At 45.7% G+C, this 12,572-nt stretch overlaps 1 protein-coding gene across 1 annotated transcript in view; it reads right to left on the bottom strand.

Moving 5' to 3' along the window:
* Positions 1-1,737: 1,737 nt before the first annotated feature.
* LOC111555955 (solute carrier family 2, facilitated glucose transporter member 3-like) overlaps positions 1,738-12,572 on the bottom strand; it is a 79,575-nt gene continuing 68,740 nt past the window's right edge. The window contains exons 3-6 of the mRNA XM_026449256.1: positions 8,482-8,586; positions 6,756-6,857; positions 5,123-5,326; positions 1,738-1,956 (exon numbers count right to left, since the gene is read on the bottom strand). Coding sequence (XP_026305041.1) covers positions 1,738-1,956; positions 5,123-5,326; positions 6,756-6,857; positions 8,482-8,586 — 630 coding nt within the window. The remainder of the gene's footprint in view (positions 1,957-5,122; positions 5,327-6,755; positions 6,858-8,481; positions 8,587-12,572) is intronic.

Genomic DNA, 12,572 nt, shown 5'->3' on the forward strand with positions numbered 1-12,572 from the left:
AGATTCACAATCTTCTCAGTGAGGAACAGGAAAACGACTTCCCTGCCTTACTGCCAACCTGTTTGAAGAGCCAGAAGTGGACGTGAAGTTGGAAGGTCACCTTTCCAGCTAAACCCCACTCCATAGCTAGGTGCATTTTTATTCGAAAACTCCATGAGCAGAGGGAACAGTGAGAACTGAGAACCAAAATACTGCCATTGGCAAGGGTTTGGCTAAAGGTTCTGAGATGTGTAAGCACCAAGAAGGGAAAGGGAGATTGAGCAACATATGAAAAAGAGGCTGTGGGAACAAACACAGAGAAAATAAGTCAACAATAACGTACTTGCACCCAGAGCAAAGTGACAGTGCACATACATTCATCCTCTCAAGCGTGGCTACACTGCACATTGACTCATACTATCTCAAACGTGGTTTATTGGAGAGATTCAAGTCCCCTAAGGGCACTCGGCATCGGACCACAGCGACATGGTAACAGACATGTGCAAGCGTGCCGTGACCCTAAAGCCATAACACACTTTAGATAATAATCGCTCAGAAAAAAATCCTCTCCCAGAGCTGAGGTTACAAATTCCAAGTTTGCTGTAAACATTCTTTGGGGAATTCCTTTAAAAGTATGAGTTAAAATAAAACAACATCAACACCTAAAATCTCCTAAAGAACAAAGTAGAGAAATAATGAATCTCTACCAAGAACCAATTATTTTAGGTTTCTCGTTTGGATGGCTCCCACAAGATAGGTGGCAGATTACTTCAAAAGTCATGAGACTACTACAAGAAGAAGGAGTTATTTCATCCAGTGAGGGGAACAGGCTTTCTAGAAATCACTTCCCCTTCGCTCAACTCCATCCAAAATTAGAACCCATCAACTGCCATTAACTACAATGCTCATATTAGTTAATAATGCTAGATTTCAAGTACTACTACCTGTAAACTATTACCTTAAATTTCCAAAGGAAATCAGTAGCTTTATTAAATAGGCATACAACTTTTCTGAGAAATTAAAGAGTTTCCATCTGAAAGACAGAAACTGGTAGCGGTAACGTGCAGACCTCAGGCACCGCATCATTTACCCTCCAATAATGAACTACATTTCTCCCTAAATTCTACTTATTGCGCCTTAACCTCTCCAGCATCAAATCTTCTACTCTATAACCTCTCTTTAAACACTTCCCTCTAATCTTAATTTCCTTCTGTTTGTATTATTTGGCAAAATTACACTTAAAAAATAAATATTTATGTAATTGAACCAGAGGATGAAATAAAAAAAACTCAAGTTAATTTGCCATGTAGAGCTGTATCGAAGTGAGGAAGGTGCTCTTACATAAACCCCCTCTGCCTTCCACACTCATATGTGTATCTGCTTCCTGGTAAGTCTGAGCTTGGGGGAACTGCACCTTACTTTTCTTCTCCTGTATCCCCTAATGTGGCAATATTAGAACCCAAGGGAGGAAAAGCTGGCAAAGTTATCATATGCCAAGAGGCCAATCCCTCCTGAAATGAAGGTAGGTTCACTCGGTCTCTCCTAAGCAGAAGAGAATGTCCAGGAAATAAAATATTTAAAAAGCCATTGAAAGTCCAACAAACCCCAGCCTTGGGGTGCTCGTGGAGTGCGTGGGATGAGAAAGGAATCCAGTAGCAGCATTCAGAAGCAGTCCTGGGTTCATCCTGATGAGGTCTCTCCCTTGTTCAGGGAGAGATGGCTTTCCCATGCTGGGAGGGAGGTGGAAGCGGGCATGACTTAGATATTGGTGGTGGTCTCCTTAGGAGGCTGGATGCTGTTCATCTCCATGACGGCCTCCTTCCCAGATCTATTTGCACCTTGCACCTGCCCTTCAAAGGCCCGTGTAATATCCTCAAAAGTCCTGCCACGGGTCTCAGGGACTTTGAAGAAGGTAAAGGCCAAGAAGGTAATGAGGAAGCCGGTGAAGATAATAAAAACGTAGGCTCCTAAATAGTGCTAGTGAGAGGACGGAAGAAAGGAAGGTTTTTATAAAAATCTGGTCATTGACAAACTAAATTTCCTTCACATTCATATTTCCAATATGCTTCAAGCTATAACCCTTCCATATTTAATAAAAACAGAGGCTGGGTGCAGTGGCTCACGCCTGTAGTGAGCCGTACCCGGCCTTGAGTATTATTTTTAAAATCTGTGTTTCTGAGCTGGGTGTGGTGGCTCATGCCTGTAATCTCAGCACTTTTAGAGGCCGAGGCGGGTGGATCACTTGAGGCCAGGAGTTTGAGACGAGCCTGGCCAACATGGCAAAACCTGTCTCTACTAAAAATACAAAAAAAAAAAAAAAAAATTTCTGGGAGTGGTGGCATGCACCTGTAATCTCAGTTACTCAGGAGGCTGAGGCAAGAGAACCACTTTATCCCAGGAGGCGGAGGTTGCAGCGAGTTGAGAGTGAGCCACTGCATTCCACTGCAGGCAACAGAGCAAGACTCCATCTCACATAATAAAAAAATGAATAAAGTTCCCAGTTTTGCCATTCCATTTCAATCTTTCCTGCTGTCATTTGTTTTCCTGTGTGTTATTGAAAATCTGGTTTATAGCCCTTCATGTCCAATCTTTCATGGCATCAGTAATTATAGTAGTCCCCAGTTACCCACAGGTTGTTTTTCTTGCTCTGTCGCCCGTGCTGGAGTGCAGTGGCTGGATCTCAGCTCACTGCAAGCTCCGCCTCCCGGGTTTACGCCATTCTCCTGCCTCAGCCTCCTGAGTAGCTGGGACTACAGGCGCCCACCACCTCGCCCGGCTAGTTTTTTTGTATTTTTAGTAGAGATGGGGTTTCACCGTGTTAGCCAGGATGGTCTCGAACTCCTGACCTCGTGATCCGCCCGTCTCGGCCTCCCAAAGTGCTGGGATTACAGGCTTGAGCCACCGCGCCCGGCTGTTTTTTTTTTTTTTTTGAGATGGAGTTTTGCTCTTGTTGCCCAGGCTGGCATGCAATGTCATGAGCTCTACTCACCGCATCCTCTGCCTCCTGGGTTCAAATGATTCTCCTGCCTCAGCCTCCCGAGTAGCTGGGATTACAGGCATGTGCCACCACGCCTGGCTAATTTCGTGTTTTTAGTAGAGATGGGGATTCTTCATGTTGGTCAGGCTGGTCTCACACTCCCGACCTCAGGTGATCCTCTCAACTTGGTCTCCCAAAATGCTGGGATTACAGGTGTGAGCCACTGTGCCTGGCCACTTTTTTTTTTTTTTTTTTTTTGAGATGGAGTTTCACTCTTGTTGCCCAGGTTGGAGTGCAATGGTGCCATCTCAGCTCACTGCAACCTCAGCCTCCCATGTTCAAGCAATTCTCCTGCCTCAGCCTCTCAAGTACCTGAGATTACAGGCGCCTCCTGCCACCACACCCAGCTAATTTTTTGAATTGTTAATAGAGACAGGGTTTCGCGATATTGGCCAGGCTGGTCTCAAACTCCTGACCTCGTGATCCGCCCACCTCAGCCTCCCAAAGTGCTGGAATTACAGGCTTGAACCACTTCACTCATCCTCTTTTTTCTTCTTCACAATTTTATGGACAAAAGATACATTCTTAGGCTGGGCACAGTGGTGCATGCCTATAATCCCAGAGCTTTGGGAGGCTGAGGTGGGAGGATCACTTGAACCCAGGAGTTTGAGACCAGCCTGGGCAACATAGCAGGCCCCCGTCTCTATTCGTAAATTTTTTTGTTTTGTTTTGTTTTTCAGATGGAGTCTAGCTCTGTCACCCAGACTGGAGTGTCATTGCAAGATCTTGGCTCACCACAAACTCCACCTCCTGGGTTCAAGTGATTCTCCTGCCTCAGCCTCCCGAGTAGCTAGGACTACAGGTTTGTGCCACCACACCTGGCTAATTTTTGTATTTTTAGTAGAGATGGGGTTTCACCATGATGGTCAGGCTAATCTCGAACTCTTGATCCCAAGTGATCCTCCCACCTCCGCCTCCGAAAGTCCTGGGATTACCCGCTTGAGCCACTGCGCCTGGGTGCAATTTAAAACTTATGGATTGTTTATTTGTGGAATTTTCCATTTAATACTTTTAGACTCAGGTAACTGAAACTGCAGATGAGGAAGGACTATTGTATTATTATTATTATTATTATTATTATTATATATTTTTTGAGACGGAGTTTCACTCTTGTTGCCAAGGCTGGAGTGCAATGACCCGATCTCAGCTCACAGCAACCTCCGCCTCCTGGTCTCAAGCGATTCTCCTGCCTCAGCCTCCCGAGTAGCTGGGATTACAGGCATGCGCCACCATGCCCGGCTAATTTTGTATTTTTAGTAGAGACAGGGTTTCTCCATGTTAGTCAGGGTGGTTTCTTTTTTTTTGTTTTTTGAGACGGAGTCTCGCTCTGTCGCCCAGGCTGGAGTGCAGTGGCTGGATCTCAGCTCATTGCAAGCTCCATCTCCCGGGTTTATGCCATTCTCCCGCCTCAGCCTCTTGAGTAGCTGGGACTACAGACGCCCGCCACCTCGCCCGGCTAGTTTTTTGTATTTTTTTGTAGAGACGGGGTTTCACCGTGTTAGCCAGGATGGTCTAGATCTCCTGACCTCGTGATCCACCCGTCTCAGCCTCCCAAAGTTCTGGGATTACAGGCTTGAGCCACCGCACCCGGCATGGTCAGAGTGGTTTCTACCTCCCGATCTCAGGCGATCCACCCGCCTCAGCCGCCCAAAGTGCTGGGATTACAGGAGTGAGCCACCTCCCCCAGCCTGACTACTGTATTAATGCGTATCTTCAATATATCAGCCTAAGTAGGCTGGTTTTAAGACAAGGTGAGTTGGCCAGGCGCGGTGGCTCACACCTGTAATCCTAGCACTTTGGGAGGCCAAGGAGAGCAGATCACCAGGTCAAGAGCTCGTGACCATCCTGGCCAACATGGGGAAACCCTGTCTCTACTAAGCATACAAAAATTACCTGGGCGTGGTGGCGCACGCCTGTAGTCCCAGCTACTCAGGAGGCTTGGGCAGGAGAATTGCTTGAACCCGGGAGGTGGAGTTTGCAGCGAGCTGAGATTGGGCAACTGCACACCAGGGCGAGACTCAGTTTCAAAAAAATATAGATAGATAGATAGATAGATAGATAGATAGATAGATAGATAGATAGATAGATAAAGTTAAGTTTACTTACAGCAGCAGAGGGGAAGAACAATCCGACTAGGAAGTTGGAGGTCCAGTTGGAGCAACCGGCCACTGCCATCGCAGCTGGGCGGGGGCCCTGGCTGAAGAGTTCGGCCACAATAAACCAGGGAATGGGACCTGGTCCAATTTCAAAAAAGGCCACAAAGACCAAGATAGCCCCAATACAGACAAAGCTCATCCCATTATAGTCATCCTGTAAGAGGAAGGAACAGAGAAAATTAAATTTAAAGACAGTGTAACCCAGAATCTAGGTTCCCAGAGGCAACTAATGGCAAGTTCCTCCTGTCTCTGACGTACAATACAATGCGTGGCTGTGGAATCAATAGGCTTGGATTTATTTCTGTTTTTATGTTTTGAGACAGGGTCTTGCTCTGTTGCCCAGGCTAGAGTGCAGTAGTGCTATAACAGCTCATTGCATCATGGATCTCCTGGGCTTAAGCAATCCTCCCACCTCAGTCTCTCAAATAGCTGGGACTTGAGGCATGTGCCACCACATGTGGCTAATTAAAACACAATTTTGTTTTTCTTTTGGCTGGGCACTGTGGCTCACGCCTATAGTCCCAGCACTTTGGGAGGGTGAAGTGAGGGATTATTTGAGGTCAGGAGTTGGAGACCAGCCTGGCCAACATGGTGAAACCCTGTCTCTACTAAAAAACACAAAAATTAGCTGGGTGTGGTGGCGCATGCCTGTAATCCCAGCTACCAGGGAGACTGAGGCAGGAGAATCAATTCAGCCTGGGAGGCAGAGATTGCAGTAAGCCGAGATGGTGACATTGCACTCCAGCCTGGGTGACAGAGCAAGACCCTGTCTCAAAAAACAAACAAACAAAAAAATACTTTTTTTTTTTTTAGAGACAGTTTCTTGCCGTGTTGCCTAGGCTGGTCTTGAACTTCCGGGCTCAAGCAGTCCTCTGACCTTGGCCTCCCAAAGTGTTAAGATGACAGGAATGAAGCACTGCGCCCAGACAGGCTTGAATTTTTGAATCCCATCTATGTGATCTCATATATATCACTTTGTACTGAGACCCTGTCATCATCTATAAAGTGTGATTACCTTGATAGTATTTTAAGAATTAAATTAGGCCAGGCATGGTGGCTCATGCCTGTAATCCCAGCACTTTGGGAGGCTGAGGCAGGTGGATCATCTGAGGTCGGGAGCTTGAGACCAGTCTGACCAACATGGAGAAACCCCGTCTCTACTAAGAATACAAAATTAGCTGTGTGTGGTGGTGCATGCCAGTAATCCTAGCTACTGGGGAGGCTGACACAGGAGAACCACTTGAACCCAGGAGGCAGAGGTTGCGGTGAGCCAAGATTGCACCACTGTACTCCAGCCTGGGCAACAAGAGCAAAACTGTGTCTCAAACAAACAAACAAAGAATTAAATTAGGTAATTTATTTTATAGACTATAAGAATGTTCTATAAATGTAAGGATTCTAACAGTTTATCTCCAGTTCTCTGAAGACCCACGTTTCTTAAAAACTCTGGGCATCCTGCTTCTCCCCTTTGACTTTGTTGACAAACTGCAACCTTAACAACCCACCCTTTGTGTCACAGAAGTCAACTGTAACCTCTCCTCCTTTCCCCCTCTCTCGATTTTCTTCACTCAAAGAGCACTCACCTTTAATAACAAAGAAACAGTCATGAGCATGGAACAAACAGCCATCCCTCCAAGGCCTATCATATGCAGAGTCCTTCTTCCTGCCCTTTCCACCAGAAATAGCTGGAAGAAGAATATGACATGAAACTTCAGTTTTGCTTTCCATGAAAACAGTGTCTGAGCTCCTTGAAATCTGCCTCACCAACAGCAGGACACTTGTTACGGATACACCTCCTGTGATTTACGATTTTATATACATACATATTGTGTTCCGTTCACAGGTCCTGGCTCAAAATCCCCATAGCCCTTGGTAGTCTTTTGTCATAATGTTGGGATGCTGCAGGCCTCAGAAAATAGAATTCTTCTCTGACTTTCTCCTGCCCTCCCACTTGGCAGGATGCTAATCTGACTGCGGGTCATAAAACCCTCATTTCAGAGAGGGTCCTGCCCCACCCCCTAGAGGAAGAAATGCTACAGAGAGGCCAAAATAATCCAGACAGACAGGCCTGGCTGGGTTCAGATCAGTCCCTTTTTGTCCAATCACGTTTCAAAACAGTTGTCCATGCTTCAATCATGGAGAATCAATTAAGTCTGCATAAAAGGCCCAAAAGGCAGGGTGTGGGGAGCTTGCAGATATCTGAACCCGTGGAAGCTGACAGGAAGGTCAGCAACAAATCATCTGTGAGCTAGGAGTGCACCCCAACTCCACGGAGACAGAAGCTCCCACGCTCAGCGTCCCTCCAGACCTCGCCCTGTGAATCAATTTGGTTGTTTATTTCTGTGCTTTAAAATATCCTTTAAATCAAACCAGGAAACATTTTCCCTGAGTTCTGTGAGCCACTGTAGCCAATTAATCCAACCCAGAGAGGGCGTGGTGGGAATCCTGACCTATAGCTGGTGGGTCAGAAGCACAGGTAAACAACCTGGAGCCTGTGATGGGCATCAGGAGTGGGGGGCAGTCTTGGGAATTGTGCCACCAACCTGTGAGATCCGATGCTATCTCCAGGTAGTGTCAGAATTAAATCACAGGACACCTAGATGGTGTCCACTGCAGAACTGATTGCTTACATGATAGGGACAAATCCTTAAATATTTTGGGGGGGGGGGGGTCACAGAAATCTTCTGTTATTATTGTTGTTTTAGTGTAAAAACAGGAAAAACAGTTTGAAAGTTTTTCCAAACACCTCTCCTCCAATTTCAAGTTCAAAGCATACTATATAGTCCCTTCTATACTTCCTCTTTTCCTATCCATCCCATATTTGCTTGAAGAGTGAAGACTACATTCAGCATTTAATGTATTTCTTTTTTCCAAAGGAAAATTAAACAGTCTGGGCATGGTGGCTCACACCTGTAATCCCAGCACTTTGGGAGGCCAAGGCAGGCGGATCACCAGAGGTCAGGAGTTCAAGACCAGCCTGGCCAACATAGCAAAACCCCGTCTCTACTAAAAATACAAAAATGAGTTGTGCGTAGTGGCGCATGCCTGTAGTCTGAGCTACTCGGGGAGGCTGAGGCAGGAGAATCACTTGAACCCAGGAGGTGGAGGTTGCAATGAGCCGAGATCATGCCACTGCACTCTAGCCTGGGCAACAGAGCAAGACTCTGTCTCAAAAAATTTAAAAAAATAAAAATAAATAAACAACAAAAAAAGTGTAACTAAATAATGGTGGAACTGTGCAATCCGTCTTTGAACGTCTGTAGCAAGGATTCTTTTCTTCCGCCAAAATCATCAAACCATCCAACTTACAGAAACTACAGTGAAGACAGTGTTAACCACACCCGCGCCGATGGTGGCATAGATGGGCTCTTCAACACCTGCATCCTTGAAGATTCCTGTTGAGTAATAGAACACCTAGTAGAAAAGAAAACGTGCAACTTTGATACAAACTTCATACCAGTTTCACAGAACCCTCAAAAAATACTTAAGGCTGAGCGTGGTTGCGCAGGCCTATAATCCCAGCACTTTGGGAGGCCGAGGCAAGCAGATCGCCTGAGGTCAGGAGTTCAAGACCAGCCTGGCCAATACGGTGAAACCCCGTCTCTACTAAAAATACAAATATTAGCCAGGCATGATGGGGCACACCTGTAGTCCCAGCTTCTTGGGAGGCCAGACAGAACGAGACTCTGTCTCCATAAAATAAAATTTAAAAAAATACTTAAAAGTCCCAGGAGGTTAAGAAGTCCTTACAGTTTTTGTTCAATCCTAATACCCCTTCTGCAAATGAATTATCTTCTGAATCTTATCTCCTTTCTCTCTTTTTTTTTTGACAGAGTCTCAATCTGTCACCCAGGCTGGAGTGCAGTGGCACGATTTTGGCTCACTGCAACCTCCATCTCCCGGGTTCAAGCGATTCTCCTGCCTCAGCCTCCCGAGTAGCTGGGATTACAGGCTTCTGCCATCACGCCTGGCTAATTTTTATATTTCTTTTTTTTTTTATTTTGAGACGGAGTCTCTTTCTGTCGCCCAGGCTGGAATGCAGCAGCGTGATATCGGCCACTGCAACCTCTGCCTCCCGGGTTCAAGCGATTCTCCTGCCTCAGCCTCTCAAGTAGCTGGGATTACAGGCATGTGCCACCAGGCCCGGCTAATTTTTTGTATTTTTAGTAGAGACAGGGTTTCACCGTGTTAGCCAGGATGTTCTCGATCTCCTGATCTCGTGATCTGCCCACCTTGGCCTCCCAAAGCGCTAGGATTACAGGTGTGAGCCACTGCACCTCGCCCTCCTTTCTCTTTTTAAATGTTCTCAATTTTAGCTACTAATTTCCATTGTTCCTTCTAACTATGCTTATTTCCACTGTTCTGTTTACTCTTGCTTATGTCCACTTCACCAACTTATATGAAGGTGTAATTCCTACTAACTGGTTTCCTTTTTATAAGTTGAGACAGCAACTCTGTTGCCCTCTGTTGTTCTCAAACTCTTGGTCCCAAGTGATCTTCCTGCCTCTCAACCTCCCAGGTTGCTGGGATTACAGGCATGTGCCATCACGCCCAGCTAAATGCTTGTTTAATTGACTCTTCCCCAAACCCTCAAAACATTGATAGGCACATTGATGTCTCAATTTGATAGTGAACTAATTGAATAACCTTATCCTGCTCATTGAATAAGCAGAGGTTGGGCTGTATTTCCTAGGCCTAGGCCCTTTTGAAGTGTTTTATGAAATAATACCAGCTACAATTGTAATTTAATATATATTAAATAAATTACTATGTTTGTTATTTACTAGGCACTGCGCTAAAATGTAAGGTTGCTGGCCGAGCACAGTGTTTCATTCCTGTAATCCCAGCATTTTGGGAGGCCAAGGCGGGCAGATAACCTGAGGTGTTCGAGACCAGCCTAGCCAATGGTGAAATCCTGTCTCTAATAAAAATTTAAAAATTAGCTGGGTGTGGTGGTGGGTACCTGTAATCCCAGCTGCTTGGGAGGCTGACGTAGGAAAATCGCTTGAGCCTGGGAGGTGGAGGTTGCAGTGAACTGAGATTGTGCCACTGCACTCCAGCCTGGGCAATAGAGCGAGACTCTGTATCAAAAAAAAAAAAAAGAAAAAAGAAAAAAAAATAAGGTTGCTACAACTACCATAGCTACGAGAAATTGGCCATGTGCGGTGGCTCACGCCTCTAATCCCAGCACTTTGGGAGGCCAAGGCAGGCAGATCACCTTAAGTTGGGAGTTCAAGAGCACCCTGACAACATGGAGAAACCCCATCTCTACTAAAAATACAACATTAGCAGGGCATGGTTGTACAAGCCTGTAATCCCAGCTACTTGGGAGGCTGAGGCAGGAGAATCAATTAAACCCAGGAGGTGGAGGTTGCAGTGAGCTGAGATCGCACCAGTGCACCCCAGCCTGGGCAATAAGAGTGAAACTCTGTCTCAAAAAAAATAAATAAATAAATAAAATAAAAGAAAAAATATTAAAATATTAGACTCAGACCACAAGTTAACAAGGGAACATTATCTAGGTTACCCAGGTTCGCTTCAGTTTATTTCACCCAGAGTATTTGCCTCCATAGCAATATTTATTAGTCTTTTTGATGAATATGGACCTCTACATTGGGATTTACCTTCTCAAGAAATAACTCTCTAAATCCCTAAGATGTAAGATATAAACTATGTATATTTATATTTTCTAAAACAAGATTATAATTGGCTAGGCGCAGTTGCTCACAACTGTAATCCCAGCACATTCAGAGGCAGAGGCAAGTGGATCATCTGATGTCAGGAGTTCAAGGCCAGCCTGACCAACAAGGTGAAACTCCATCTCTACTAAAAATACAAAAATTAGCCTGGTGTGGTGGCAGGTGCCTGTAGTCCCAGCCACTTAGGAGGCTGAGACAGGAGAATTGCTTCAACTCGGGAGGCAGAGGTTGCAGTGAGCCGAGATCAAGCCACTACACTCCAGCCTGGGCAACGAAGCAAGACTCTGTCTCAAAACAAAACAAAACAAAATCCCAACATATTTTATGATGACATCAAGCTTGTGGGGAAAGATAATAGGTTGGTGCAAAAGTAATTACTTGAGCAGTTTAAACAAGCAATAAATAGTTATGACAATTCTCTTTATCATAATGTCTACACATAAAAAACCTAATGTACATGTACGCATCTCAATAAAACTTCTTGGGCCAGGCGAGGTGTCTCACGTCTGTAATTCTAGCACTCTGGGAGGCATAGGCGGGCGGATCACTTGAGGTCAGGAGTTAGAGACCTGACTAACCTGGAAAAACCCCGTCTCTACTGAAAACACAAAATTAGCCAGGTGAGGTGGCGCATGCCTATAATCCCAGCTACTCAAAAGGCTGAGGCAGGAGAATCACTTGAACCCAGGAGGCGTAGGTTGCAGTGAGCTGAGATTGCGCCACTACACTCCAGCCTGGGTGACAGAGTGAGACTCCGTCTCAAAAAAAAAACCAAAAAACAAATCATTGTTTGCACAAAAGTAGGCTGGAAAAGTGATTTCCAAGCCTGCTATGCATCAGATTGATTGACTGATTGATTTTTAGATGGTGCGTACCACCACGCCCAGCTAATTTTTATATTTTTAGTAGAGACGGGCTTTTGCCATGTTGGCCAGGCTGGTCTCTAACTCCTGACCTCAGGTGATCTGCCCAGCTCTACCTCCCAAGTGCTGGGATTACAGGCATGAGCCACCGCCCCCGGCCCAGATTTATTTTTTTTACAGACAATTTCCAGCCCTCTTACACAGAGACTTTCCATTCAGCCGACTCAGGAACCCCATCCCCCATAATTCTGGTGCAGCCAGCTTTAGGTGATTATATGTGGAGCAAAATCCACTCATTGACTAAATTGGGAGCCACCTTAGTCCAACAATAATTAATGTACAGGCTGGGCGTGGTGGCTCATGCCTGTAATCCCAGCACTTTGGGAGGCTGAGGTGGGTGGATCACTTGAGGCCAGGAGTTCAAGACCAGACTGGCCAACATGGCAAAACCCCATCTCTACTAAAAACGCAAATTAGCTGTGAATGGTGTTGGCCGCCTGTAATTCCAGCTACTTGAGAGGCTGAGGCAGGAGAATCACTTGAACCTGGGAGGTAGAGGTTGCTATGAGCTGAGATTGCGTTACTGCTCTCTAGCCTGGGTGACAGAGCAAGACTACCTCTCAAAAAAAAAAAAGAAAGAGCCAGGTGTGGTGGCTCACACCTGTAATCCCAACACTTTGGGAGGCCAAGGCAGGCAGATCACAAAGTCAGGAGATAGAGACCATCTTGGCTAACACGGTAAAACCCTGCCTGTACTAAAAACACAAAAAATCAGCCAGGCGTGGTAGCACGTGCCTGTAGTCCCAGCTAATCGGGAGGCTGAGGCAGGAGAATCACT

This window comes from Piliocolobus tephrosceles, chromosome 10 (assembly GCF_002776525.5).
Source record: "Piliocolobus tephrosceles isolate RC106 chromosome 10, ASM277652v3, whole genome shotgun sequence".
Lineage (NCBI taxonomy): Eukaryota > Metazoa > Chordata > Mammalia > Primates > Cercopithecidae > Piliocolobus > Piliocolobus tephrosceles.